Source organism: Mustelus asterias, chromosome X (genome assembly GCF_964213995.1).
Source record: "Mustelus asterias chromosome X, sMusAst1.hap1.1, whole genome shotgun sequence".
NCBI lineage: Eukaryota > Metazoa > Chordata > Chondrichthyes > Carcharhiniformes > Triakidae > Mustelus > Mustelus asterias.
The window spans coordinates 7530611-7557817 of record NC_135834.1 but is presented as its reverse complement, the minus strand read 5'-3'; the positions used below and the strand labels follow the sequence as shown (position 1 = coordinate 7557817).

General features: G+C 49.0%; 1 protein-coding gene across 1 annotated transcript in view; it reads right to left on the bottom strand.

Annotated features, from left to right (window-relative positions):
* The window catches only part of LOC144481846 (sodium channel protein type 8 subunit alpha-like), a 639525-nt gene that overhangs the window by 478889 nt on the left and 133429 nt on the right, over positions 1-27207 (bottom strand). The window contains exons 9-11 of the mRNA XM_078200997.1: positions 17094-17300; positions 9002-9274; positions 7358-7741 (exon numbers count right to left, since the gene is read on the bottom strand). Coding sequence (XP_078057123.1) covers positions 7358-7741; positions 9002-9274; positions 17094-17300 — 864 coding nt within the window. The remainder of the gene's footprint in view (positions 1-7357; positions 7742-9001; positions 9275-17093; positions 17301-27207) is intronic.

Here is a 27207-nt window from a genome sequence, read left to right as displayed (position 1 = left end):
GCTTACTGCGGCAGCCCGGAGGAATTCCCTAACCTCAGCCTCCGTTGGAATGGGGAGATGTCGATCGGGAAGAATCAAACACCTTGGGTACACTGTATCAGTTTCGAGCACTCACAGGTTCAGCTAGTAGCGATGTGACATGGAAAGTAAAGCTCCTTCTGTGCTGCCCCAACAATGCGTTCGCGCCCACCTTACAGAGAACACCCTCCGACGGCACTGACGTTCCATTATTTTCCATCTCTTGCCAGCTTGACACCAATTGGGGGCAGTAGGCCATGTGCCCAATGGGCATGGAATCCTGAAAAGTCTTGACAGCAGAAGGGGCAAGGAGGGAAGGACAAAGAAAAAAACCGGGCGGGGAGTGGTTTCAGGTGGTTGGGTAGGGGTGTGGTGGGGAAAACTTATTCACGTCGCTTGGATTCCAATCCAGGTTTCAGATGCCAATGCCCACAGCACGCCAATGATATTGCCAGGACATTGTTTCATTGAGTATTTTGAGCACATATCCAAAGGGGACGAACAGGTCCAGGTAGCGGGCGATTGGAGTGGGGCACCCCACCCCATTGTCTGCCCATCTACCATGGCTGCATTCCTGTACCGAGAGAGTGAGCACATGGAGTCCGTGGGCGCCCTTTGAGGCCTTCTGTGCCCGGTGGGCACCTTGGGGACCGGGGTGCCTTAGCGACCCTGGGGACCGGGGTGCCTTAGCGACCCTGGGGACCGGGGTGCCTTAGCGACCCTGGGGACTGGCTGCATTAGTGACCCTGCCTTAGTGACCCTGGGGACCGGGGTGCCTTAGCGACCCTGGGGACTGGCTGCATTAGTGACCCTGCCTTAGTGACCCTGGGGATCAGGCTGTCTTAGTGACCCTGGGGAACGGAGTGCCTTAGCGACCCTGGGAACCTTAGCGACCCTGGGGACCGGGGTGCCTTAGCAACCCTGGGAACGGGGTGCATTAGCGACCCTGGGGACCAGGGTGCCTCAGCGACCTTGGAGACCAGGGTGCCTGAGTGTCCCATCAACCGGAGTGCCTTAGCGACCCTGGGGACTGGGGTGCCTTAGCGACCCTGGGGACTGGGGTGCCTTAGCGACCCGGGGGACTGGGGTGCCTTAGCGACCTTGGGGACCGGAGTGCCTTAGTGACCCTGGGGACTGGGGTGCCTTAGCGACCCTGGGGACTGGGGTGCCTTAGCGACCTTGGGGACCGGAGTGCCTTAGCGACCCTGGGGACTGGGGTGCCTTAGCGACCCAAGGGACCAGGGTGCCTTAGCGACCTTGGGGACCGGGGAGCCTTAGCGACCCTGGGGACTGGGGTGCCTTAGCGACCCAAGGGACCAGGGTGCCTTAGCGACCTTGGGGACCGGGGTGCCTTAGCGACCCTGGGGACTGGGGTACCTTAGCGACCCAAGGGACCAGGGTGCCTTAGCGACCTTGGGGACCGGGGAGCCTTAGCGACCCTGGGGACTGGGGTGCCTTAGCGACCCAAGGGACCAGGGTGCCTTAGCGACCTTGGGGACCGGGGTGCCTTAGCGACCCTGGGGACTGGGGTGCCTTAGCGACCCAAGGGACCAGGGTGCCTTAACGACCTTGGGGACCGGGGAGCCTTAGCGACCCTCTTCGTCACGTTTTGGTTTGATGTTACAAGTTTCAGAAGCTATTTGCATTTTCGTTTCAGGCAGTGCCCCTTTAATTTGCCCCTCAGTTGATCGGAATTCTTTTAACTGGTTATTTGCTTGGTCAAAAAAATAAACTTCCTGTGGCCCAGCGAGACAGGTCAAAATGGTATAAATAGGGGATAGCCGGGGCACTGGGCAGACTGGCGGGAGGGGTGGGGGAGCGCGGGGGGGAGCTACGAGACTGATGAGTCAGTAAGAATGGGGGCTAGCCAGGACACAGGGCAGAGTGGGAGGGGGGCTCCGAGACTGAATGAATCAACAGTCAGTGTCAAAAATGAAAAGCTCCGAGTTTTGGTTTCGAATTCACCAATGGGTTTTAACAACAAGTTCTTTTGTTGCACATCCCAGTCCTCAAAGGCATATTTTTATTCTAACTTGAATGGTGCTTTGCCTAAAAGACTGCAAATATTCTTTTTCTTGGTTAAAAAAAAATGCAAATTCAGTTCTGAAACAGATGAAGCCACGGGTTTTAATCCGGGGACAACAAGAGCAATCCTTAGTGATGTGCCCACTGAGTAATAATTGAAATGATGTTGTCAGGCATTTTACCGTATGCTGCATCGGTACGCCAAGCCAGGAGGGAGCAACGTCCTTGCGCCAGTTCCTCCAGTTTAATCGCTGAATTCGATCACTACCTTAGCAATGTAAACACAGGGAGCCGACACAGAGATCCTGGTCTCAAACGGCAGAACATCATGAGCATGAAAGGTAAAGGCACCTTCTGGTTTCCTGGGCCATGTCTTTTTTTTATTCATTCGTGGGACATGGGCGTCGCTGGCTGGTCAGCATTTATTGCCCATCCCCAATTGCCCCTTGAGAAGGTGGTGGTGAGCCGCCGTCTTGAATCGCTGCGGCCCATGTGGTGTAGGTACACCCACAGTGCTGTTAGGGAGGGAGTTCCAGGATTGTTATTGGACATCAGTCAGTCCATGTGGTGTAGGTACACCCACAGTGCTGTTAGGGAGGGAGTTCCAGGATTGTTATTGGACATCAGTCAGTCCATGTGGTGTAGGTACACCCACAGTGCTGTTAGGGAGGGAGCTCCAGGATTGTTATTGGACATCAGTCAGTCCATGTGGTGTAGGTACACCCACAGTGCTGTTAGGGAGGGAGTTCCAGGATTGTTATTGGACATCAGTCAGTCCATGTGGTGTAGGTACACCCACAGTGCTGTTAGGGAGGGAGTTCCAGGATTGTTATTGGACGTCAGTCAGTCCATGTGGTGTAGGTACACCCACAGTGCTGTTAGGGAGGGAGTTCCAGGATTGTTATTGGACATCAGTCAGTTCATGTGGTGTAGGTACACCCACAGTGCTGTTAGGGAGGGAGTTCCAGGATTGTTATTGGACGTCAGTCAGTCCATGTGGTGTAGGTACACCCACAGTGCTGTTAGGGAGGGAGTTCCAGGATTGTTATTGGACAGTCAGTCAGTCCATGTGGTGTAGGTACACCCACAGTGCTGTTAGGGAGGGAGTTCCAGGATTGTTATTGGACAGTCAGTCAGTCCATGTGGTGTAGGTACACCCACAGTGCTGTTAGGGAGGGAGTTCCAGGATTGTTATTGGACAGTCAGTCAGTCCATGTGGTGTAGGGACGCACACCGTGCCGTTAGGGAGGGAGTTCCAGGATTTTGACCCAGCGACTGCAAAGGAACAGCCGATATATTTCCAAGTCAGGATGGTGAGTGGTTTGGAGGGGAACCTCCAGGTGGTGGTGTTCCCAGGTATCTGCTGCCCTTGTCCTTCTAGATGGAAGTAGTTGTGGGTTTGGAAGGTGCTGTCTAAGGATCTTTGGTGAGTTGCTGCAGTGCATCTTGTAGATGGTACACACTGCTGCTACTGAGCGTCGGTGGTGGAGGGAGTGAATGTTTGTGGATGGGGGGCCAATCAAGCGGGGCTGCTTTGTCCTGGATGGCATCGAGCTTCTTGAGTGTTGGAACTGCACCATCCAGGCAAGTGGGGAGTATTCCCTCACACTCCTGACTTGTGCCTTGTAGATGGTGGACAGGCTTTGGGGAGTCAGGAGGTGAGTTACTCGCCACAGGATTCCCAGCCTCTGACCTGCTCTTGTAGCTACAGTATTTATGTGGCTGGGTTCAGTTCAGTTTCTGGTCAATGGTAACCCCAAGGATGTTGACAGTGGCTGCCTCAATTCATTTTTCCTCCAGTCATGCGACACAAGAGCTTTTGTCTCAGCGGGAATCAGTTCCTGCTTGCCATCGACTGTCGTGGTCTCACAGATGTAGCAGAGAGGGCATCTGCAAGGAGACCTTCGAGTAGAGGACGGTGGACATCTCCCAGGAATGACACCTCGACTGCAATGAACTCCAGCTCAAAAAAGACCCCAGACGGCATCGTGGATTTTTGCCCTTTTTATCTCTTTAATTGGGGAGGCGATGGCCTCGTGATATTATCACTGGGCTATTAATCCAGAAACTCAGCTAATGTTCTGGGGGACCCGGGTTCGAATCCCACCACGGCAGCTTTGAATTCAATAAAAACAAATCTGGAATTAAGAATCTACTGATGACCATGAAACCATTGTCAGAAAAACCCATCTGGGTCACTAACGTCCTTTAGGGAAGGAAATCTGCCATCCTTACCCGGTCTGGCCTACATGTGACTCCAGAGCCACAGCAATGTGGTTGGCTCTCAGCTGCCCTCGGGCAACTAGGGATGGGCAATAAATGCTGGCCCAGCCAGCGACACCCATGTCCCGCCAATGAATAATAAAAAAAATTGACTGTTGTCTATTGATGCTAACATGGAGCCAGTACTTGGAGCTCCACAAAGCCTAACTTGCCCCATACAGAACTGGCAATGTAACTTGGGCCTTCCACATTCTGAAGACCTATACTTGAAGCACAAAACAACGTACTCCAAGTCCGGCCGGAATGCCAAAAGGAAACAACTGAGCAAAACAACGCGATGATGTCTTTTTAAACCTTTGGTCTTGGAATTATGCTGGGAAATATGAGGGGACAAATGGTTAATACACTTGGCTTAAATTCCTTCAGAAGTGCCATCTCAAACAGGTACGTTGGTGAAAACAAGAGCGATAGGAATTTAAGATGAATGTATTAAGCATCGCCCAACAGCAGTAATTTCAAGGAGGTTCACATGAGGCTGACAGGAATCAGCGTAGAATGTTCTGAAAGCAAAACGCGCTATCGACACCAGTCCCATTGTGACGGGGCTTTACTATCCTTGTTTGAGTGTGATCTCGTCCACAGATAGTGCAAAACCAACATCCACCAAGACAATTTTGATTCATGCATTATGCTGGACATAATTAAAAAGACAGTATCCTTTATCATTCCAATCAGTTGACAATCCAATCCTCTTCGTTTTGGTGGTCAAAACTTTGCCACAAGTCGAAACATTTTGCATTTCTTTACATAGATTCCCTAGAGTGCAGAAAGAGGCAATTCAGCCCATCGAGTCTGTACCGACCACAATCCCATCCAGGCCCTATTCCTGTAACCCTCATTTATTCTGCGAATCCCCCTGACATTAAGGTCAATTTAGCATGGCCAATCCACCTAACCTGCACATCTTTGAACACTAAGGGACAATTTAGCATGGCCAATCCACCTAACCTACACATCTTTGAACACTAAGGGGCAATTTAGCATGGCCAATCCACCTAACCTACACATCTTTGAACACTAAGGGGCAATTTAGCATGGCCAATCCACCTAACCGAAACATCTTTAGACACTAAGGGGCAATTTAGCATGGCCAATCCACCCAACCTACACATCTTTGAACACTAAGGGACAATTTAGCATGGCCAATCCACCTAACCTGCACATCTTTGGACATTAAGGGGGAATTTAACATGGCCAATCCACCTAACCTGGACATCTTTGGACACTAAGGGGCAATTTAGCATGGCCAATCCACCTAACCTGCACATCTTTGGACCTTAAGAGGCAATTTAGCATGGCCAATCCACCTAACCTGCACATCTTTGGACGCTAAGGGGCAAATTAGCATGGCTAATCCACCTAACATACACATCTTTGGACCTTAAGAGGCAATTTAGCATGGCCAATCCACCTAACCTGCACATCTTTGGACACTAAGGGGCAATTTAGCATGGCCAATCCACCTAACCTGCACATCTTTGGACCTTAAGAGGCAATTTAGCATGGCCAATCCACCTAACCTGCACATCTTTGGACACTGAGGGGCAATTCAGCATGGCCAATCCACCTAACCTACACATCTTTGGACGCTAAGGGGCAATTTAGCATGGCCAGTCCACCTAACCTGCACGTCTTTTGACACTGAGGGGCAATTTAGCATGGCCAATCCACCTAACTACACATCTTTTGACACTCAGGGGCAATTTAGCATGGCCAATCCACCTAACTACACATCTTTTGACACTCAGGGGCAATTTAGCATGGCCAATCCACCTAACTACACATCTTTTGACACTGAGGGGCAATTTAGCATGGCCAATCCACCTAACTACACATCTTTTGACACTCAGGGGAAATTTAGCATGGCCAATCCACCCAATGGCGAAAAATTGGCCTTTTGAACCAGATCGTCCCGTTGCCCCCCTCCCCCGATGAAACAGAACTTTTCCCGGAAACAAATAACAAGGATACTGTCTGTTTAGATCAGTGCAAAAAAATGCTATTGTTTAATCGATGTATAAATGACTTCCCATGCTGCATGCATCACACTTGAAGCTTCGATAAGGCTGTGTAGGCATGCCAGCTCGACAGATATAGACCTGAAGGTACATATGCTGACTGGATGAGGGGGTGGGGAGGAGTGTTAGAGAGAGTCGGGGGAGTTAAATGCTGGTTAGCAGGTGCTCAGAAAATGCCTTAGAATGTAACCGTGTACTCAGCCCAAAATCTTTTCCACCCAATTTGGAATTCAATCGATTCCTTCAATCGTGGATTGCCACAGGAAGAAATACATCCGAGAAGTGTGGGGGAACTGATCTCAGCTGGAGTGAAATTGCTGTGTCGCGTTTGTAGTAAATTGAGTAATCTTGCATTCCCAGTGAGGGCCGCCATTAAGGAGGATTGGGATCGCCCCGGAGCGCCAATTCTCTTAACGGTACTTCATCCGAGAATGGATGACTCTACCCGGGAGTGTCCAATCACTGAATTTAACCATTGACCACTCCCTTAACAGATGCATGTCCACTCAGGCGTCACTCGCAAGTCATTCCACGTTCAAAGGGGTGCATGTTTTGCCTCCATCCCCAACGCGGGCTCACGAGGGAACAAAGCTCGGCCTGTACGATCGACCGAGCCCACTAGAAAGAGGGGAGGAGAGTCAGCCCGCAGTCCAAAGCCGTTTGTTAAAATGCTTTGTGGGAGCGGAGGGTCGGCCATGTTGTTTATATATGTGAGCTACGCAAGAGATCATTTCCCTTGGGTGGAAAAGAGTTCCGGTTTCTAAGATTACTCATCCTAGGTCATTTTCAGAAGGGGATTATATTTTGGGGTGGGGGGGGGCGGCGAGGGGTAACAGGTTCTCGATTCAGCATGGTCACTAGTAGGTAAGAATTTGGAGAAGTGCATATAGTTCTCAGTGCACAAACGAACTTCCATTCCTAAACGGCATCCCCTGACAGGAAGGGCGGCATACATTAAATGCAGAGAGATTAGACCGCCATGCCTAAACTGATCTACTTATTGACTTCCTTACACTGTCATCAGTAGCTGCCTTATCTATTATCACCTCAGGCAGTAGGCGTCCGCCGGGGAGGTTGGCTCCTGGGCCCCCGATTAGCGAGACTACACCGTTGCAGTCTACCGTGCTGTTCCGCTTCACGTTGACTGGGAGGACGGGGAACATTTTCGACGACTTGCTGGGTTGGCTGTAGCCGCTGTAACTGTTCCTGCGGTTGGGCTCCCGGTTGGGGACGAACAGGGAGTTCTTGCGGTTGCCGTCCGTCTCTTCCACCGTGCTGTGTTCATCATCGGCGAACTCGGTCTCCGAGCCAGGCTCCTTGCGGTCTCGGATGCTGAAGATGCTACTTTTGCTGTCGAACCTGGTTAGGTTCGGGGACCCCAGGATGCTCAGTTGAGACTGCAACAACAAGAACACTTCCTGTAACCCGTCGACCAAAACAGTAATTTTGACTCACAAATATCAGTGACATGGTTTCAAGGTCAAGTTTGCCCTGCTCCAGATGAGGAACCTAAAAGCTTGGGAATGTAAGCTTTGTTACCAACTGATATCTTCAACACATAGTATCACAGAATCCCTACAATGCAGAAGGAGGCCATTCAGCCCATCAAATCTGCACCAACTTTCAGAGAGAGCACCTTATCCAGGCCCTCTCCCCACAACCCCATACATTTCCCATGGCTAATCCATCCAACCTAAACATCTTTGGACACTAAGGGACAATTTAGCATGGACAATCCACCTAACCTACACATCTTTGGACACTAAGGGACAATTTAGCATGGCCAATCCACCTAACCTACACATCTTTGGATACTAAGGGACAGTTTAGCATGACCAATCCATCTAACCTACACATCTTTGGACACTAAGGGACAGTTTAGCATGGCCAATCCACCTAACCTACACATCTTTGGACACTAAGGGACAATTTAGCATGGCCAATCCACCTAACCTGCACATCTTTGGACACTAAGGGGCAATTTAGCATGACCAATTCACCTAACCTGCACATCTTTGGACACTAAGGGGCAATTTAGCATGGCCAATCCCCCTAACCTACAACCCATCTAACCTACACATCTTTGGAGTGTGGGAGGAAACCGGAGCACCCGGAAGAAACCGACGCAGACTCGGGGTGAATGTGCAAAACTTCATCCAAGGCCGGAATCGTAGTGGGCGGGATGCGGACCACGCAAAGGTCCGTTGACCTTGGGTGGGGTTTTCCAGTCTTGGAGCGAGCGCGGCTGGAAAATCCCGCTCCAGATCTCAGTAACGGTGACTGTGACAACTCCCATTGATTGTTGGAAAAACCCATCTGGTTCACTAGTGTCCCTTTAGGGAAGGAAATCTGCCGTCCTTACCCGGTCTGGCCTACATGTGACTTCAGAGCCACAACAATGTGGTTGACTCTTAAATGCCCTCAGGGATGGGTAATAAATGCTGGCCCAGCCAGCGATGCCCATGTCCCATGAACAAATAAAAGAAACACCTTGGGCGGGGGGGTAGTTTTCCTGTCCCGCCCCGCCATGGGAATCGGAGCACCCGGAAGAAAGGTCCGGTGACCACAGGCAGGATTTTGGGACGAACGTGGCTGGAGAATCCCACCCCACATGTGACACAGCAAAACACCCAGAACAAATAAAGAAATGACTGTACCTGGTTCATGGGGTATTTCATCAGATGCCGGCCGAGTTTACTGATTCCATTGTCCGATTCAGATTTCAAGATCTTCTCGTGATCGCCTTTCTCCTCCCCTTCCGAATGACCCCTCGTCTGCTTCCGCTTTCTCCGCCTGTTCCTCCTCTCCTTCGCACTCTTGGAGCTGAGCTTGGACAGCTCGGACGAGCTTTGCGACATTCTTCCTTCTTCGTCTTCATCGAGTGCATCTTCCGAGACCGTCCCTGCTGAGGTGGCGGCCGCAGCGGCCAGCTGGTCAATGCAGAGAGAGAAAAAAACAAAGGTCAAGGTTCAATTTCACCCAAAACGGTTCAGGTTAGGTGGATTGGCCATGCTAAATTGCCCCTTAGTGTCCAAAGATGTGCGCTTTAGGTGGATTGGCCATGCTAAATTGCCCCTTAGTGTCCAAAGATGTGCAGGTTAGGTGGATTGGCCATGCTAAATTACCCCTTAGTGTCCAAAGATGTGCGGGTTAGGTGGATTGGCCATGCTAAATTGCCCCTTAGTGTCCAAAGATGTGCGGGTTAGGTGGATTGGCCATGCTAAATTGCCCCTCAGTGTCCAAAGATGTGGAGGTTAGGTGGATTGGCCATGCTAAATTGCCCCTTAGTGTCCAAAGATGTGTAGGTTAGGTGGATTGGCCATGCTAAATTGCCCCTTAGTGTCCAAAGATGTGTAGGTTAGGTGGATTGGCCATGCTAAATTGCCCCTTAGTGTCCAAAGATGTGTAGGTTAGGTGGATTGGCCATGCTAAATTGCCCCTTAGTGTCCAAAGATGTGTAGGTTAGGTGGATTGGCCATGCTAAATTGCCCCTTAGTGTCCAAAGATGTGCAGGTTAGGTGGATTGGCCATGCTAAATTGCCCTTAATGTCCAAAGATGTGCGGGTTAGGTGGATTGGCCATGCGAAATTGCCCCTTAGTGTCCAAAGATGTGCAGGTTAGGTGGATTAGCCATGCTAAATTGCCCCTTCGTGTCCAAAGATGTGCAGGTTAGGTGGATTGGCCATGCTAAATTGCCCCTTAGTGTCCAAAGATGTGCGGGTTAGGTGGATTGGCCATGCTAAATTGCCCCTTAGTGTCCAAAGATGTGCAGGTTAGGTGGATTGGCCATGCTAAATTACCCCTTAGTGTCCAAAGATGTGCGGGTTAGGTGGATTGGCCATGCTAAATTGCCCCTCAGTGTCCAAAGATGTGGAGGTTAGGTGGATTGGCCATGCTAAATTGCCCCTTAGTGTCCAAAGATGTGTAGGTTAGGGGGATTGGCCATGCTAAATTGCCCCTTAGTGTCCAAAGATGTGTAGGTTAGGTGGATTGGCCATGCTAAATTGCCCCTTAGTGTCCAAAGATGTGTAGGTTAGGGGGATTGGCCATGCTAAATTGCCCCTCAGTGTCCAAAGATGTGGAGGTTAGGTGGATTGGCCATGCTAAATTGCCCCTTAGTGTCCAAAGATGTGCAGGTTAGGTGGATTGGCCATGCTAAATTGCCCTTAATGTCCAAAGATGTGCGGGTTAGGTGGATTGGCCATGCGAAATTGCCCCTTAGTGTCCAAAGATGTGCAGGTTAGGTGGATTGGCCATGCTAAATTGCCCCTTCGTGTCCAAAGATGTGCAGGTTAGGTGGATTGGCCATGCTAAATTGCCCCTTAGTGTCCAAAGATGTGCAACCTAAGATGCAATGTTACGAGCCAGTGCAGACTCGATGGGTCAAATGGCCTCCTTCTGTCCTGCAGAGATTCTATGATTGATACCCAGGGCAGAGGAACAATAAGACCATAAGACCATAAGACATAGGAGCGGAAGTAAGGCCATTCGGCCCATCGAGTCCACTCCACCATTCAATCATGGTTGATTTCAACTCCATTTACCCGCTCTCTCCCCATAGCCCTTAATTCCTCGAGAAATCAAGAATTTATCAATTTCTGTCTTGAAGACGCTCAACGTCTCGGCCTCCACAGCCCTCTGTGGCAATGAATTCCACAGACCCACCACTCTCTGGCTGAAGAAATTTCTCCTCATCTCTGTTCTAAAGTGACTCCCTTTTATTCTAAGGCTGTGCCCCCGCGTCCTAGTCTCCCCTGTTAATGGAAACAACTTCCCTACGTCCATCCTATCTAAGCCGTTCATTATCTTGTAAGTTTCTATCAGATCTCCCCTCAACCTCCTAAACTCCAATGAATATAATCCCACGATCCTCAGACGTTCATCGTATGTCAGGCCTACCATTCCTGGGATCATCCGTGTGAATCTCCGCTGGACCCGCTCCAGTGCCAGTATGTCCTTCCTGAGGTGTGGGGCCCAAAATTGCTCACAGTACTCCAAATGGGGCCTAACCAGTGCTTTATAAAGCCTCAGAAGTACATCCCTGCTTTTGTATTCCAAGCCTCTTGAGATAAATGACAACATTACATTTGCTTTCCTAATTACGGACTCAACCTGCAAGTTTACCTTTAGAGAATCCTGGACTAGGACTCCCAAGTCCCTTTGCACTTTAGCATTTTGAATTTTGTCACCGTTTAGAAAATAGTCCATGCCTCTATTCTTTTTTCCAAAGTGTACGACCTCGCACTTGCCCACGTTGAATTTCATCAGCCACTTCTTGGACCACTCTCCTAAACTGTCTAAATCTTTCTGCAGCCTCCCCACCTCCTCAATACTACCTGCCCCTCCACCTATCTTTGTATCATCGGCAAACTTGGCCAGAATGCTCCCAGTCCCGTCATCTAGATCGTTAATATATAAAGAGAACAGCTGTGGCCCCAACACTGAACCCTGCGGGACACCACTTGTCACCGGTTGCCATTCTGAGAAAGAACCTTTTATCCCAACTCTCTGCCTTCTGTCTGACAGCCAATCGTCAATCCATGTTAGTACCTTGCCTCGAATACCATGGGCCCTTATTTTACTCAGCAGTCTCCCGTGAGGCACCTTGTCAAAGGCCTTTTGGAAGTCAAGATAGATAACATCCATTGGCTCTCCTTGGTCTAACCTATTTGTTATCTCTTCAAAGAACTCTAACAGGTTTGTCAGGCACGACCTCCCCTTACTAAATCCATGCTGACTTGTCTTAATCCGACCCTGCACTTCCAAGAATTTAGAAATCTCATCCTTAACGATGGATTCTAGAATTTTGCCAACAACTGAGGTTAGGCTAATTGGCCTATAATTTTCCATCTTTTTTCTTGTTCCCTTCTTGAACAGTGGGGTTACAACAGCGATTTTCCAATCCTCTGGGACTTTCCCTGACTCCAGTGACTTTTGAAAGATCATAACTAACGCCTCCACTATTTCTTCAGCTATCTCCTTTAGAACTCTAGGATGTAGCCCATCTGGGCCCGGAGATTTATCAATTTTCAGACCTTTTAGTTTCTCTAGCACTTTCTCCTTTGTGATGGCAACCATATTCAACTCTGCCCCCTGACTTTCCTGAATTGTTGGGATATTACTCATGTCTTCTACTGTGAAGACTGACGCAAAGTACTTATTAAGTTCCTCAGCTATTTCCTTGTCTCCCATCACTAGATTACCAGCGTCATTTTGGAGCGGCCCAATGTCTACTTTTGCCTCCCGTTTGTTTTTAATGTATTTAAAGAAACTTTTACTATCATTCCTAATGTTACTGGCTAGCCTACCTTCATATTTGATCCTCTCCTTCCTTATTTCTCTCTTTGTTATCCTCTGTTTGTTTTTATAGCCTTCCCAATCTTCTGACTTCCCACTACTCTTTGCCACATTATAGGCTCTCTCTTTTGCCTTGATGCATTCCCTGACTTCCTTTGTCAGCCATGGCTGCCTAATCCCCCCTCTGATAACCTTTCTTTTGTTTGGGATGAACCTCTGCACTGTGTCCTCAATTACTCCCAGAAACTCCTGCCATTGCTGTTCTACTGTCTTTCCCACTAGGCTCTGCTTCCAGTCGATTTTTGTCAGTTCCTCCCTCATGCGCCTGTAATTACCTTTATTTAACTGTAGAACCTTCACATCTGATTCTGCCTTCCTTCTTTCAAATTGCAGACTGAATTCTACCATATTATGATCACTGCTTCCTAAGTGTTCCCTTACTTTAAGATCTTTTATCACGTCTGGCTCATTACATAACACTAAGTCCAGAATAGCCTGTTCCCTCGTGGGCTCCATCACAAGCTGTTCCAAAAAGCCGTCCTGTAAACATTCAATGAATTCCCTTTCTTTGGGTCCACTGGCAACATTATTTACCCAGTCCACCTGCATATTGAAATCCCCCATGATCACTGTGACCTTGCCTTTCTGACATGCCCTTTCTATTTCGTGGTGCATTTTGTGCCCCTGGTCCTGACCACTGTCAGGAGGCCTGTACATAACTCCCATTATGGTTTTTTTGCCTTTGTGGTTCCTCAACTCTACCCACACAGACTCCACATCGTCTGACCCTATGTCGTTTAGTGCTATTGATTTAATTTCATTTCTAATTAACAAGGCAACCCCGCCCCCTCTACCCACCCCTCTGTCTTTTCGATAGGTTGTGAATCCCTGGATGTTTAACTGCCAGTCCTGAACCCCCTGCAACCACGTCTCTGTGATGCCTACCACATCATACCTGCCAGTCACAATCTGGGCCACAAGCTCATCTATCTTGTTCCGGACACTGCGGGCATTTAAATATAGCACCTTTAATTCCCTATTGACCGTCCCTTTTTGTTTTCGTAGTGTGGTGGACCTTGGTTTACTGAGCCTTTCCAGACACTGTGTCATATTTTGTGAGATGGGGACTATCGTAACCTCTCCTGAGTGCTGTCTTTTCGTGATTTTTTGTAATCCTAAGCAGCTACGCTTCCCACTGATTCCTTCACCTCTTGGTTCCCTGACTTTCCCTTCCCCCCCAATCTCTAGTTTAAAGTCCTATTGACCACCCCATTTACTCTCTTCGCCAGAACACTGATCCCAGCTCGGTCCAGGTGGAGACCATCCCAACGGTATAGGTCCCCCCTGCCCCAAAACTGATGCCAGTGTCCCATGAAAAAGAACCCTTCTTTCCCACACCACTCTTTCAGCCACGTGTTAACTTCCCTTATTCTTGCCTCCCTATGCCAATTTGCACGTGGCTCGGGCAGTAATCCGGAGATTATGACCCTTGAGGACCTGTTTTTTAATTTGAATCCTAGCTCTTTATAATCTCTAAACAGGTCCTCTTTCCTAGACTTGCCTATGTTGTTGGTACCAACATGGACCACAACAACTGGATCCTCCCCCTCCCTCTCCAGTATCCTTTCAAGCCGGTCAGAGATGTCCCGCACCCTAGCACCGGGCAGGCAACATACCATGCGGGACACTCTATCCTGCTCACAAAGGATCCTATCTATCCCCCTGATAATAGAATCCCCTACAACTACAACTTGCCTATTTACTTCCTCCCCTTGAATGGCCTGCTGAACCATGGTGCCTTGGTCAGCTGACTCATCCTTCCTGCAGCCCTGTTTGCCATCCACACAGGGAGCAAGTGCCTCGTACCTGTTGGACAGGGTCAAGGGCTGAGGCTCCTGAGTTCCTGACTGCTGGTTCCCTTTACCTGCCTGACTTGCAGTCACACCCTGCTGTCCCTGGCCACTGGCAGGATTTAAACTATTTACTCTGACAGGTGTGACTGCCTCCTGAAACACAGTGTCCAGGTAAGTCTCCCCCTCCCGGATGTGCCTCAGTGTTTGAAGCTCAGACTCCAGCTCATCAACTCTGAGCCGGAGTTTTTCAAGCAGCCAACACTTACTGCAGATGTGGTCGCTGTAGCTTTGTTATGCGTTTGGCTGCCAAAATTGAGAACTGTAACTGAGTTTTAGGCCCAGAAATATGCATTCCAATGATTACTTCAATCAAGAAAGTTTCAGTTCAGTCTGCTTTTGAGAAGCAGATCCTTTCACCCCAACTCCAGCCATTCAAAGAAACCAGTAGGAGCTGGGTGAAACATTTCTCTTGGCTGTTTTCTCTGGAGTGGCGGAGGCTGCGGGGAGACCTGATGGAAGTCTATAAAATGTTGAGAGGCATCGATAGGGTTGACAGTCAGAATCTTTTTCCCAGAGTTGAAATGTCTAATACTGGGGGGCACGCACTGAAGGCGAGAGGGGGAAAGTCCAAACGGAGATGCGAGGGGCAAGTTTTTTTATATTGAGAGTGGTAAATTAAAACGAGAGGGCATATCTAAAACTAGAGGGCACAGGTTTAAGGTGAGAGGGGAGAGATACAAAAGTGTCCAGAGGGGCAATTTTTTCACACAGAGGGTGGTGAGTGTCTGGAACGAGCTGCCAGAGGTATTGGTAGAGGCGGTGTGGTGAACCACTGTTACTACATGTATGTGCCTGGACACACCCATGCTGCACCTGGCCCGAGACTCCTCCCTTTCCACCTGAGACTCCTCCCTTTCCACCTGAGAGCCCTCCCTTTCCACCCAGAGTGGGGTATAAAGGTGATGGTCCCTCCTCCTTGCCTCAGTCTAGACCAGGTAAGCTACAAGGGTGTGCTCCTGTTCTTCGCGTCGTAATTGATAGTGCATCAGGCGGGTACAGTTTTGTCTTTTAAAAAGCATTTAGACAGTTACATGGGTAAGATGGGTATAGAGGGATATGGGCCAAACGCGGGTAATTGGGACTAGCTTAGTGGTAAACTCTGGGTGGCATGGACAAGTTGGGCCGAAGGGCCTGTTTCCATGCTGTAAACCTCTATGACTCTAGGGGCGGGATTTTACAACCTTGCTCGGGCAAGATCGTAAAATCCTGCCCAAGGCCAACAGAGATTTCCGTTCTGCGCGCCTCGCCTGCCCCGGAAAATTCCAGCCTAGGTGTCTGGAATGCGCTGCCAGGGGTGGCGGTGGAGGCAGATACGATAGGGATGTTTAAGGGGCTTTTATATAAGCACATGAATATGCGAGGGATAGAGGGACATGGAGCAAGGGCAGGCAGAAGGGATTAGTTTAATTTGGCGTCATGTTCGGCACAACATAGTGGGCTGAAGGGCCTGTTCCTGTGCTGTAATGGGCTGAAGGGCCTGTTCCTGTGCTGTAATGGGCTGAAGGGCCTGTTCCTGTGCTGTAATGGGCTGAAGGGCCTGTTCCTGTGCTGTAATGGGCTGAAGGGCCTGTTCCTGTGTTGTAATGGGCTGAAGGGCCTGTTCCTGTGCTGTAATGGGCTGAAGGGCCTGTTCCTGTGCTGTAATGGGCTGAAGGGCCTGTTCCTGTGCTGTAATGGGCTGAAGGGCCTGTTCCTGTGTTGTAATGGGCTGAAGGGCCTGTTCCTGTGTTGTAATGGGTTGAAGGGCCTGTTCCTGTGCTGTAATGGGCTGAAGGGCCTGTTCCTGTGCTGTAATGGGCTGAAGGGCCTGTTCCTGTGCTGTAATGGGCTGAAGGGCCTGTTCCTGTGCTGTAATGGGCTGAAGGGCCTGTTCCTGTGCTGTAATGGGCTGAAGGGCCTGTTCCTGTGTTGTAATGGGCTGAAGGGCCTGTTCCTGTGCTGTAATGGGCTGAAGGGCCTGTTCCTGTGTTGTAATGGGCTGAAGGGCCTGTTCCTGTGCTGTAATGGGCTGAAGGGCCTGTTCCTGTGTTGTAATGGGCTGAAGGGCCTGTTCCTGTGTTGTAATGGGCTGAAGGGCCTGTTCCTGTGCTGTAATGGGCTGAAGGGCCTGTTCCTGTGTTGTAATGGGCTGAAGGGCCTGTTCCTGTGTTGTAATGGGCTGAAGGGCCTGTTCCTGTGCTGTAATGGGCTGAAGGGCCTGTTCCTGTGTTGTAATGGGCTGAAGGGCCTGTTCCTGTGCTGTAATGGGCTGAAGGGCCTGTTCCTGTGTTGTAATGGGCTGAAGGGCCTGTTCCTGTGCTGTAATGGGCTGAAGGGCCTGTTCCTGTGCTGTAATGGGCTGAAGGGCCTGTTCCTGTGCTGTAATGGGCTGAAGGGCCTGTTCCTGTGCTGCACTGTTCTATGTTTTATTGTGAACCCATTGGGAAAGAAGAGGTTTGCATTGTTGCAAACGGTTACCGCCCAGGGTCACTATTTCTCCTTTTAAGGCCTGACCTCATGAGTGGCCCACCCTTCGGTAAGGATAGAAACAATTACATACCAGAGCATCCTCCTGCTGCTTCTTCAGTTGTTCCAGCATCTGTTTAAACTCCTGTTCTTTCTGCTCAGCTTCCTCCAGGGTTGCTTGGTTTTGCTCCTCGTAGGCCATGGCGACAACAGCCAGGATCAGGTTCACCAGGTAAAACGAACCCACGAAGATCACAAGAACGAAGAAGATCATGTACGTTTTCCCTGCTGCTCTCAACGTCTGCAAAAGAAACAGATTGTTTGGACAATTTTAAGTGCATCTTGTTACAACGACGAGGTTCACGACATTATTACACTTTGGGACTGTGCCTTTAAATTTAGGGTGGTCATGTGACCTGTTCAATCTGCGAGGCTTTGACTTTGAGAGATCAAAGGAAGACTCAGATCGTTTCACTCAGATGTGCGGCACGGTAGCACAGTGGTTAGCACTGCTGCCTCACACGCCAGGGACCCGGGTTCAATTCCCGGCCTTGGGTCACTGTCTGTGTGGAGTTTGCACATTCTCCCCGTGTCTGTGTGGGTTTCCCCCGCGTGCTCCGGTTTCCTCCCACACTCCAAAGATGTGCAGGTTAGGTGGAATGGCCATGCTAAATTGTCCCTTAGTGTCCAAAGATGTGTAGCTTAGGTGGATTGGCCATGCTAAATTGCCCCTTAGTGTCCAAAGATGTGTAGCTTAGGTGGATTGGCCATGCTAAATTGCCCCTTAGTGTCCAAAGATGTGTAGCTTAGGTGGATTGGCCATGCTAAATTGCCCCTTAGTGTCCAAAGATGTGTGGGTTAGGTGGATTGGCCATGCTAAATTGTCCCTTAGTGTCCAAAGATGTGTAGGTTAGGTTGATTGGCCGTGCTAAATTCTCCCTCAGTGTCAAGGGGAATAACTAGGGTGAATACATGGGGATAGGGTCTGGGAGGGATTGTGATCGGTGCAGGCTTGATGGGCTGAATGGCCTCCTTCTGCACTGTAGCATTGTATAATTTGATGATTCTAAGAGGAAGGTGCAAGATATTTATCCTTGGAGACAATGGCAGCAGTCTCTGAGGTTACAATGAGTAGATGTGAGTCTCCCAAATTCCCAGAAAGCTCTCAGCTTGTAAACAGTTGTGCTGTGGCTGTCTATTTACTGCTAGGATGAAAGGGAGTTAGAATCAGAGATAGCTAATTAGCAGTCCTACCTCGCTACAAGGTTAATGGTTTTCCTGGGGCGAGAGGGCAGAGGAAGCCATCTTTGACATCAGGTTACAGGCTTCCCTACAAATTGATGGATATCACAGACACGGACAGCAGAGGTTCTGTGTGGTCAGCAGAGAGCGGACTGAATTTCTGAGGTGCCACAGGTGGATTGAGGAGGGAGATAGTCTCGAGTCAAAGAAGACACACCCTTCTGCCTTCTGCAGAGTCTGGGAGATTTGTTCTAGTCTGGTCAGGGATTGGCGGGGTGGGGAAGATTAATCAGAACAGACTCTAATGCCAGTGGTGAATGTCAGAAACACTCTGAAAATGGAAAAAGACACCTGGATATGGTCACGCAAAGAGTGAAGTGAAGACACAAGGAGCTGGGAGTAACTGTGAACTGTTTGCTACAAGTATAATTCTGTGGAGACTGTGATAGAAACATAGAAAAACTACAGCACAAAACAGGCCCTTCGGCCCCACAAGTTGTGCCGAACATATCCCTACCTTCTAGACCTACCTATAACCCTCCATCCTATTAAGTCCCATGTACTCATCCAGGAGTCTCTTAAAAGACCCTATTGAGTTTGCCTCCACCACCACTGACAGCAGCCGATTCCACTCGCCCACCACCCTCTGTGTGAAAAACTTCCCCCTAACATTTCCCCTGTACCTACCCCCCAGCACCTTAAACCTGTGTCCTCTCGTAGCAGCCAATCAGGTGATGTGAGATAAGTCTCAAAGGAGAGTGTTTCTCTCTGTGGTTGAACATACAAGTTTAGTCAATTGTGCTTTTGGTCATTTGTTACAGTAAAAGTCAATAAAATGTGAAATCTTGCCATGTAATTCTTTCAGCAAGTAGGTGGAAGTTCAAATCTCTTTTGAAATGCTTTTTTTAAAATAGAGATTATGGGCAGGATTCTCCGACCTTGTTCGTTCCTGTCCCCGCTGCCCGCAGGAATGGAGAATTTGGCGCTTAGCCAAAACTCCATTCACTGCAGCGGGACTGGAGAATCCCAGCCGCGGACGAGGTTTCCGGCACCAAACAATCTTTATGGAACATACTGTTTGGGTAATGTAACCATCAGACATTTCAATGTGTGGCATTACCCATCGACCTGCTTTACCATTTCAGAATCATAGAATGGTTACTGCACAGAAAGAGACCATTCAGCCCATTGTGGCCATACTGGCTCTCTGCCATACTCTGCCCCTTTCCCATAGACCGACAATTTTTCTCTCTTCAGCTGCTTACCCAAGTCCCTTTATGAAAGTCTCGAGTGAATGTACATCCCCCACACTCTCAGGCTGTGCATTCCCTGATCCTCCCTTTTGGGCAGCATGGTGACACAGTGGTTAGCACTGCTGCCTCACAGCGCCCGAGTCCCGGGTTCGATTCCAGCCCTGGGTCACTGTCTGTGTGGAGTCTGCACGTTCTCCCCGTGTCTGCGTGGGTTTCCTCTGGGTGCTCCGGTTTCCTCCCACTGTCCAAAGATGTGCGGGTTAGGTTGATTGGCTGTGCTAAATTGACCCTAGTCTCAGGGGGATTAGCAGGGTAATTATGTGGGGTTACTGGAATAGGGCCTGGGTGGGATTGTGGTCGATGCAGACCCGATGGGCTGAATGACCTCCTTCTGCACTTCAGATTTTATGATTCGAACCACTCGCCGTGTGGAAAAGTTTCTCCACATGTCACTGTTCCTTCTTTTGCCAGTTTCCTTAAATCGGTGCCATCGGGAAACATTTCATAGAATCATAGAAACCCTACAGTACAGAAAGAGGCCATTCGGCCCATCAAGTCTGCACCGACCACAATCCCACCCAGGCCCGACCCCCATATCCCTACATATTTACCCACTAATCCCTCTAACTTATGCATCTCAGGACACTAAGGGCAATTTTTAGCATGGCCAATCAACCTAACCTGCACATCTTTGGACTGTGGGAGGAAACCGGAGCACCCGGAGGAAACCCACGCAGACACGAGGAGAATGTGCAAACTCCACAGTTTCTCTCCATCTACTTAGTCAGGAGCCTTCACGATGTTTTTTCCCGTTTTGTATGTCAGATATAAAAACTCTCACCATTCATGACTTTTTTTTATAGCAACCTTCGTGCATCTCAAGAACGGTTCAAAGCACTTGACATTCAATTAATTTTCTGATGGAGGCAGATGTAGCCACTCTGTGGTGTCAATCGAGATCCCACACAACAGCAATGAGATAAAAGGAGCAGCACATGGTGGTGTTGGTTGTGGGGGGAATATTGGCCAAGGCACTGGGAGAGCTTCCTCTGAAACGTGCCACAAGATGCTTCATGCTCCGGTGAAACAAGTAGGGCCCTGGTCACCAGAAGGCAAACACCTCTGATAATGCCTTTCTCCCTCCGTACGTAGAAACAGAGATAATAGAAGCAGGAGGAGGCCATTCAGCCCTTCGAGCCTATTCCGCCATTCATTTTGATCATGGCTGATCATCAAATTCAAAGGGCGGGATTTTCCGGCCGTGCTCGCCCCAAAGTTGGAAAATTCCGGCTGCTACAATTCCCATGGCGGGCGGGACGGTAAAATTCCACCAATATCCTGATCCCCCATGTCCATTGATCCCTTTAGCCCCAAGAGCTATGTCTAATTTCCTGAAATCACACAACGTTTTGGCCTCAGCTACTTTCTGTGGGAGTGAATTCCACACATTCACCACCCTCTGGGTGAAGAAATTTCTCCTCACCTCAGTTCTAAAAGGTTTACCCCTTATCCTCAAACTGTGACCCCTAGTTCTGGATTCCCCCACCATCGGGAACATTCTTTCTGAATCTACCCTGTCTAACCCTGTTAGAATTTTATAAGTTTACCCCTTATCCTCAAACTATGACCCCTAGTCCTGGACTCCCCCCACCATCGGGAACATTCTTTCTGAATCTACCCTGTCTAACCCTGTTAGAATTTTATAAGTTTCTATGAGATCCCCTCTCACTCTTCCAGACTCCAATGAATATAATCCTAACTGACTTAGTCTCTCCTCATATGACAGACCTGCCATCCCAGGAATCAGCCTGGTAAACTTTCGCTGCGCTCCCTCTATAGCAAGGACATCCTTCCTCTGATAAGGACACCAAAACTGCACATAATACTCCAGATGTGACCTGACCAACGCCCTGTACAATTGCAGCCCAGCTGTTACGACAGATTGATTTCCCTCTCCCTAATCCTCGGGTACTGAGGCCAATTAGGGTGTTGCTAGCCGTGACATTTGCTAACCAAGGAGCAAACTGGCACTCACTGGTCTGCATACCTCAAACTGGGCAACACATGTATCCAACGGCAAGATGAAGGCCTTTCTACTGAACGTAGAAACTAGAAGCAGGAGGAGGCCATTCGGCCCTTCGAGCCTGCTCCGCCATTCATTTTGATCATGGCTGATCATCAAATTCAATATCCTGATCCCCCCTTCTCCCCCATATCCCTCGATCCCTTTAGTCCCAAGAGCGATATCTAATTTCTTCTTGAAATCTCACAACGTTTTGGCCTCAACTACTTTCTGTGGGAGTGAATTCCACACATTCACCACCCTCTGGGTGAAGAAATTTCTCCTCACCTCAGTCCTAAAAGGTTTACCCCTTATCCTCAAACTATGACCCCTAGTTCTGGACTCCCCCACCATCGGGAACATTCTTTCTGAATCTACCCTGTCTAACCCTGTTAGAATTTTATAAGTTTCTATGAGATCCTCTCTCACTCTTCTAAACTCCAGTGAATATAATCCTAACCCACTTAGTCTCTCCTCACATGACAGACCTGCCATCCCAGGAATCAGCCTGGTAAACCTTCGCTGTGCTCCCTCTATAGCAAGGACATCCTTCCTCAGATAAGGACACCAAAACTGCACACAATACTCCAGGTGTGGCCTCACCAATGCCTTCCATGGCCCTGGAGTGCCAACCTCGCCAGGTTCTGGAGGTGCCAGTGTGCAAGTACACACAACTTGCCACTGAATAAAGTTGCAGGCATAGGGGTAGTTTAGCAAATTCATTTTTACAGCACAGAGAAGCACATCAGAGGTCAGTGGATTCCACAATGTGATCCCATCACATGAAACTGGGAATACAAAACTGCTGGGGTGAGTGCCAAAGATTGGAGAGTTTTTTTTACCCAGTTAAACTGGCATCAACCATACAACTGGCACTGGCATACACTTCAGGTCACATGGGATAGTGATAATGCTCTCAAACATGTTTGGCCAGCCTCTTGGACATATTGGCGAACCGAGTTAATTTCTCAAATTAAATGGGTTAGTCTTTTGTTAGGAACAGGAATTTTATACATTTGTTTCAATCTCACGGACATATCATTGCCAACAGAGCAGAAAGAGGCCATCCGACCCATCGAGTCTGCACCGACTCTCCGGAAGAGAGGCCCACTCCCCCTACCCTATCCTCGTAACCCTGCACATTTAGCATGGCCAATCCACCTAACCTGCACATCTTTGGACATTAAGGGGCAATTTAGCATGGCCAATCCACCTAACCTGCACATCTTTGGACACTAAGGGACAATTTAGCACGGCCAATCCACCTAACCTGCACATCTTTGGACACTAAGGGACAATTTAGCATGGCCAATCCACCTAACCTGCACATCTTTGGACACTAAGGGGCAATTTAGCATGGCCAATCCACCTAACCTCCACATCTTTGGACACGAAGGGACAATTTAGCATGGCGAATCCACCTAACCTACACATCTTTGGACACTAAGGGGCAATTTAGCATGGCCAATCCCCCTAACCTGCACATCTTTGGACACGAAGGGACAATTTAGCATGGCGAATCCACCTAACCTACACATCTTTGGACACTAAGGGACAATTTAGCATGGCCAATCCACCTAACCTACACATCTTTGGACACTAAGGGACAATTTAGCATGGCCAATCCACCTACCCTACACATCTTTGGACACTAAGGGACAATTTAGCATGGCCAATCCACCTAACCTGCACATCTTTGGACACTAAGGGACAATTTAGCATGGCCAATCCACCTAACCTACACATCTTTGGACACTAAGGGACAATTTAGCATGGCCAATCCACCTAACCTACACATCTTTGGACACTAAGGGACAATTTAGCATGGCCAATCCCCCGAACCTACACATCTTTGGGCACTAAGGGACAATTTAGCATGGCCAATCCACCTAACCTGCACATCTTTGGACACTAAGGGACAATTTAGCATGGCCAATCCACCTAACCTGCACATCTTTGGACACTAAGGGACAATTTAGCATGGCCAATCCACCTAACCTGCACATCTTTGGACACTAAGGGGCAATTTAGCATGGCCAATCCACCTAACCTCCACATCTTTGGACACTAAGGGACAATTTAGCATGGTGAATCCACCTAACCTACACATCTTTGGACACTAAGGGGCAATTTAGCATGGCCAATCCCCCGAACCTGCACATCTTTAGACACTAAGGGGCAATTTAGCATGGCCAATCCACCTAACCTGCACATCTTTAGACACTAAGGGGCAATTTCGCATGGCCAATCCACCTAACCTGCACATCTTTGGACACGAAGGGGCAATTTAGCATGGCCAATCAATCTAACCTACACATCTTTGGACACTAAGGGGCAATGTAGTGGGTTCGATTCTGACCTTGGGTGACTGTTCACCCCGTGTCTGCGTGGGTTTCCTCCGGGCGCTCCAGTTCCCTCCCACAGTCCAAAGATGTGCAGGTTAGGTGGATTGGCCATGCTAAATTGCCCCTTAGTGTCCAAAGATGTGCAGGGTAGGGGGATTGGCCATGCTAAATTGCCCCTTAGTGTCCAAAGATGTGCGGGCTAGGTGGATTGGCCATGCTAAATTGCCCCTTACTGTCCAAAGATGTGCGGGCGAGGTGGATTGGCCAGGCTAAATTGCCCCTTAGTATCCAAAGATGTGCAGATTAGGTGGATTGGCCATGCTAAATTGCCCCTTGGTGTCCAAAGATGTGCAGTTGATGTAGATTGGTCATGTTAAATTGCCCCTTAGTGTTCAAAGATGTGCGGGTTAGGAGGACTGACCATGCTAAATTGCCCTTTAGTGTCCAAAGATGTGTAGTTGAGGTAGATTGGTCATGTTAAATTGCCCCTTCGTGTTCAAAGGTGTACAGGTTAGGAGGATTGGCCATGCTAAATTGCCCCTTAGTGTCCAAAGGGCCTGGGTTGGATTGTTGTCAGTGCAGACTTGATGGGCCGAATGGCCTTCCTCTGCACTGTGGGGATTCTATTAATTGGGTGAATGAAGTTGGTGATTGCCTGGACATTCTTGCTGGCCAAACGGACATGCTCGTTACCTAACTCTTGGGAGTGATGGCTGAGCAGTTATCAGCGACGTTTGATTAACTTTGACGATTTGTCCTAAGGATCTGGACATGGCCTCGCCGGCGCTTTCATTTCCCTGTGTGTCCTTCGAGTTTTGTGTGTGTGTTTGGACACAGGCTCTGATGCTGGTCCTGGGCCAGGTAAGAAAAGTATTAGCAGATTGACAGCGTGCTGAAGGAACAGATTGAGAATCAGGATAACTGGCAGGAACGGAAGTGCTATTTTAGACACAGTTAGCCCGTGGATGTTACTCAGGAGGTGCCAGGTGCCAAAAATGAACAAGTCCCGTGACAATTTGGAGGCACTTTGGAAGGAAACATCAAGTTAGATTTATCCCCCGCTCCCTGATTCCTCCCCTCCCTCACCCCCTGCCAAAAATATACTTCCCAATTTTACAGTCGGAGGGCGGGATTGACCTCGCATGTTTTGCAGCGGCGGCGGGATTTTCCAGTCCCGCCGTTATCATCAGGGTTTGCCGCTGACTGCATCCCCCGCCGCCCGGGAAGCCCACAGCGAGGGTGCGCCAATGGCGAGACCGAGAGATCCCGACAGTGGGAAGGACTGGAAAATTCCAGCAATAGAGTTTTTCAGCACAGCTTCGGCCCATCTTTTTAGCCCTTCTGTAAAATCTCCTGAAGGGGTATCGGTTTGATGAGGGTCTGGTTACCTCAGTTGGCCCGACGGCTGGCGTGTATGTGTGTCTGGTCTGGAATAACTGGTTTGAATCGAACATTCGAGGTGGCACGGTGGCACAGTGGGACCCGGGTTCAATTCCCAGCTTGGGTCACTGTCTGTGCGGAGTCTGCACGTTCTCCTCATGTCTGCGTGGATTTCCTCCGGGTGCTCCGGTTTCCTCCCACAGTCCAAAGACATGCTGCTTAGGTGCATTGACCATGCTAAATTCTCCCTCAGTGTACCCGAACAGGAGTGTGGCGACTCGGGGATTTTCACAGTAACTTCATTGCAATGTTAATGTAAGCCTACTAATAAATAAAATAAGCATTCAAATTTTGCTCTAATTCTTTCCATGGCTGTGGCTAAACCCTATATACAAACACAAGGGGGTCCACAGATCCTGGGGGACATCATTATCCACGTTCAACTAATCAGAAACAAATATTGATTTACTCCCTGCCATCTGCACCCCTCCCCCGCATACACCTCTCAATCCATGTGGCTATATTTCGCCTGATAACCATCTGCCTCACATCCAAACTGAGGCCCTTACTTGGCACTTAATCAAATGATTCATAACATTCTATATATACTTCAATTGCACTTGTTTTACAAATGCACTCTCCAAAAATCCAATTAAATTAGCCAAGTATGACCTGGCCTTTATAAATCCACGCTGATTATCCCTGATTATGTCGCGGGTTTTAAAGTGTTCACTGAATCCATCCCACAATGCACTGGGGAACTGAGAGTTGACTCACAGTTGAGGCAAGATTAACCAGTCTGTAAGTTTCATGGCTTCTCCCTTTCACTTTTTTGTTTGAACAAGAGAGCACCATCTGCCACCTTCCAGTCCTTTGGAGGGTTTCCTGTTCCCAAAGACAGTTGGAAAATTGTGGCCTGCTATTTATTTGGTGGAAAGTGACTAGGCCCCATCTCCTAACCCTGCATCCCATGAGCGTTTTTCAATGTCACTTTCTTCAGAATACTTCCAACCAGTGGGCACACCTATTATTTCCTTCCGACATTTCTGGGCACCCTTTAACGACCCAGGCCTCATGGTCTGAAGCTTGAGCAAGACCTCACTCCTGCTCTGTTGTTCAATAAGACCATGGCTGAACTGATTGTAACCTCAACCCCACATTTAAAGTTGAAATTTATTTATCAGCGTCACAAGTAGGCTGACATTAACGATGCAACGCAGTTACTGTGAAAATCCGCCAGTCGCCTGTTTGAGTACACAGAGAATTTAGCATGGCCGATCTCCCTAACCCGCACATCTTTGGGCACTCAGGGGCAATTTAGCATGGCCAATCCACCAAACCTGCACATCTTTGGACATGAAGGGACAATTTAGCATGGCCAATCCACCTAACCTGCACATCCTTGGACACTAAGGGGCAACTTAGCATGGCCAATCCACCTAACCTACACATCCTTGGACACTAAGGTGCAATTTAGCATGGCCAATCCACCTAAACTGCACATCTTTGGACATGAAGGGACAAATTAGCATGGCCAATCCACCTAACCTGCACATCCTTGGACACTAAGGGGCAACTTAGCATGGCCAATCCACTTAACCTGCACATCCTTGGACACTAAGGTGCAATTTAGCATGGCCAATCCACCTAACCTGCACATCTTTGGACACTAAGGGCAATTTAGCATGGCCAATCCACCTAACCTGCACATCTTTGGAGGAAACCGGAGCATCCGGAGGAAACCGGAGCAGATACCGGCAGAACGTGCAGACTCCCCACAGTGACCCAATTCGGGAATCGAATCCGGTTCCCTGGCGCTGCAAGGCAGCAATGCTAATCATTGTGCTGCCACCATGTCAATGTCCCCGATTTCCTTTCATTCCTTTGTTCATCAAGAGGGGGGAGCACGGTGATGACCTCGTGGTA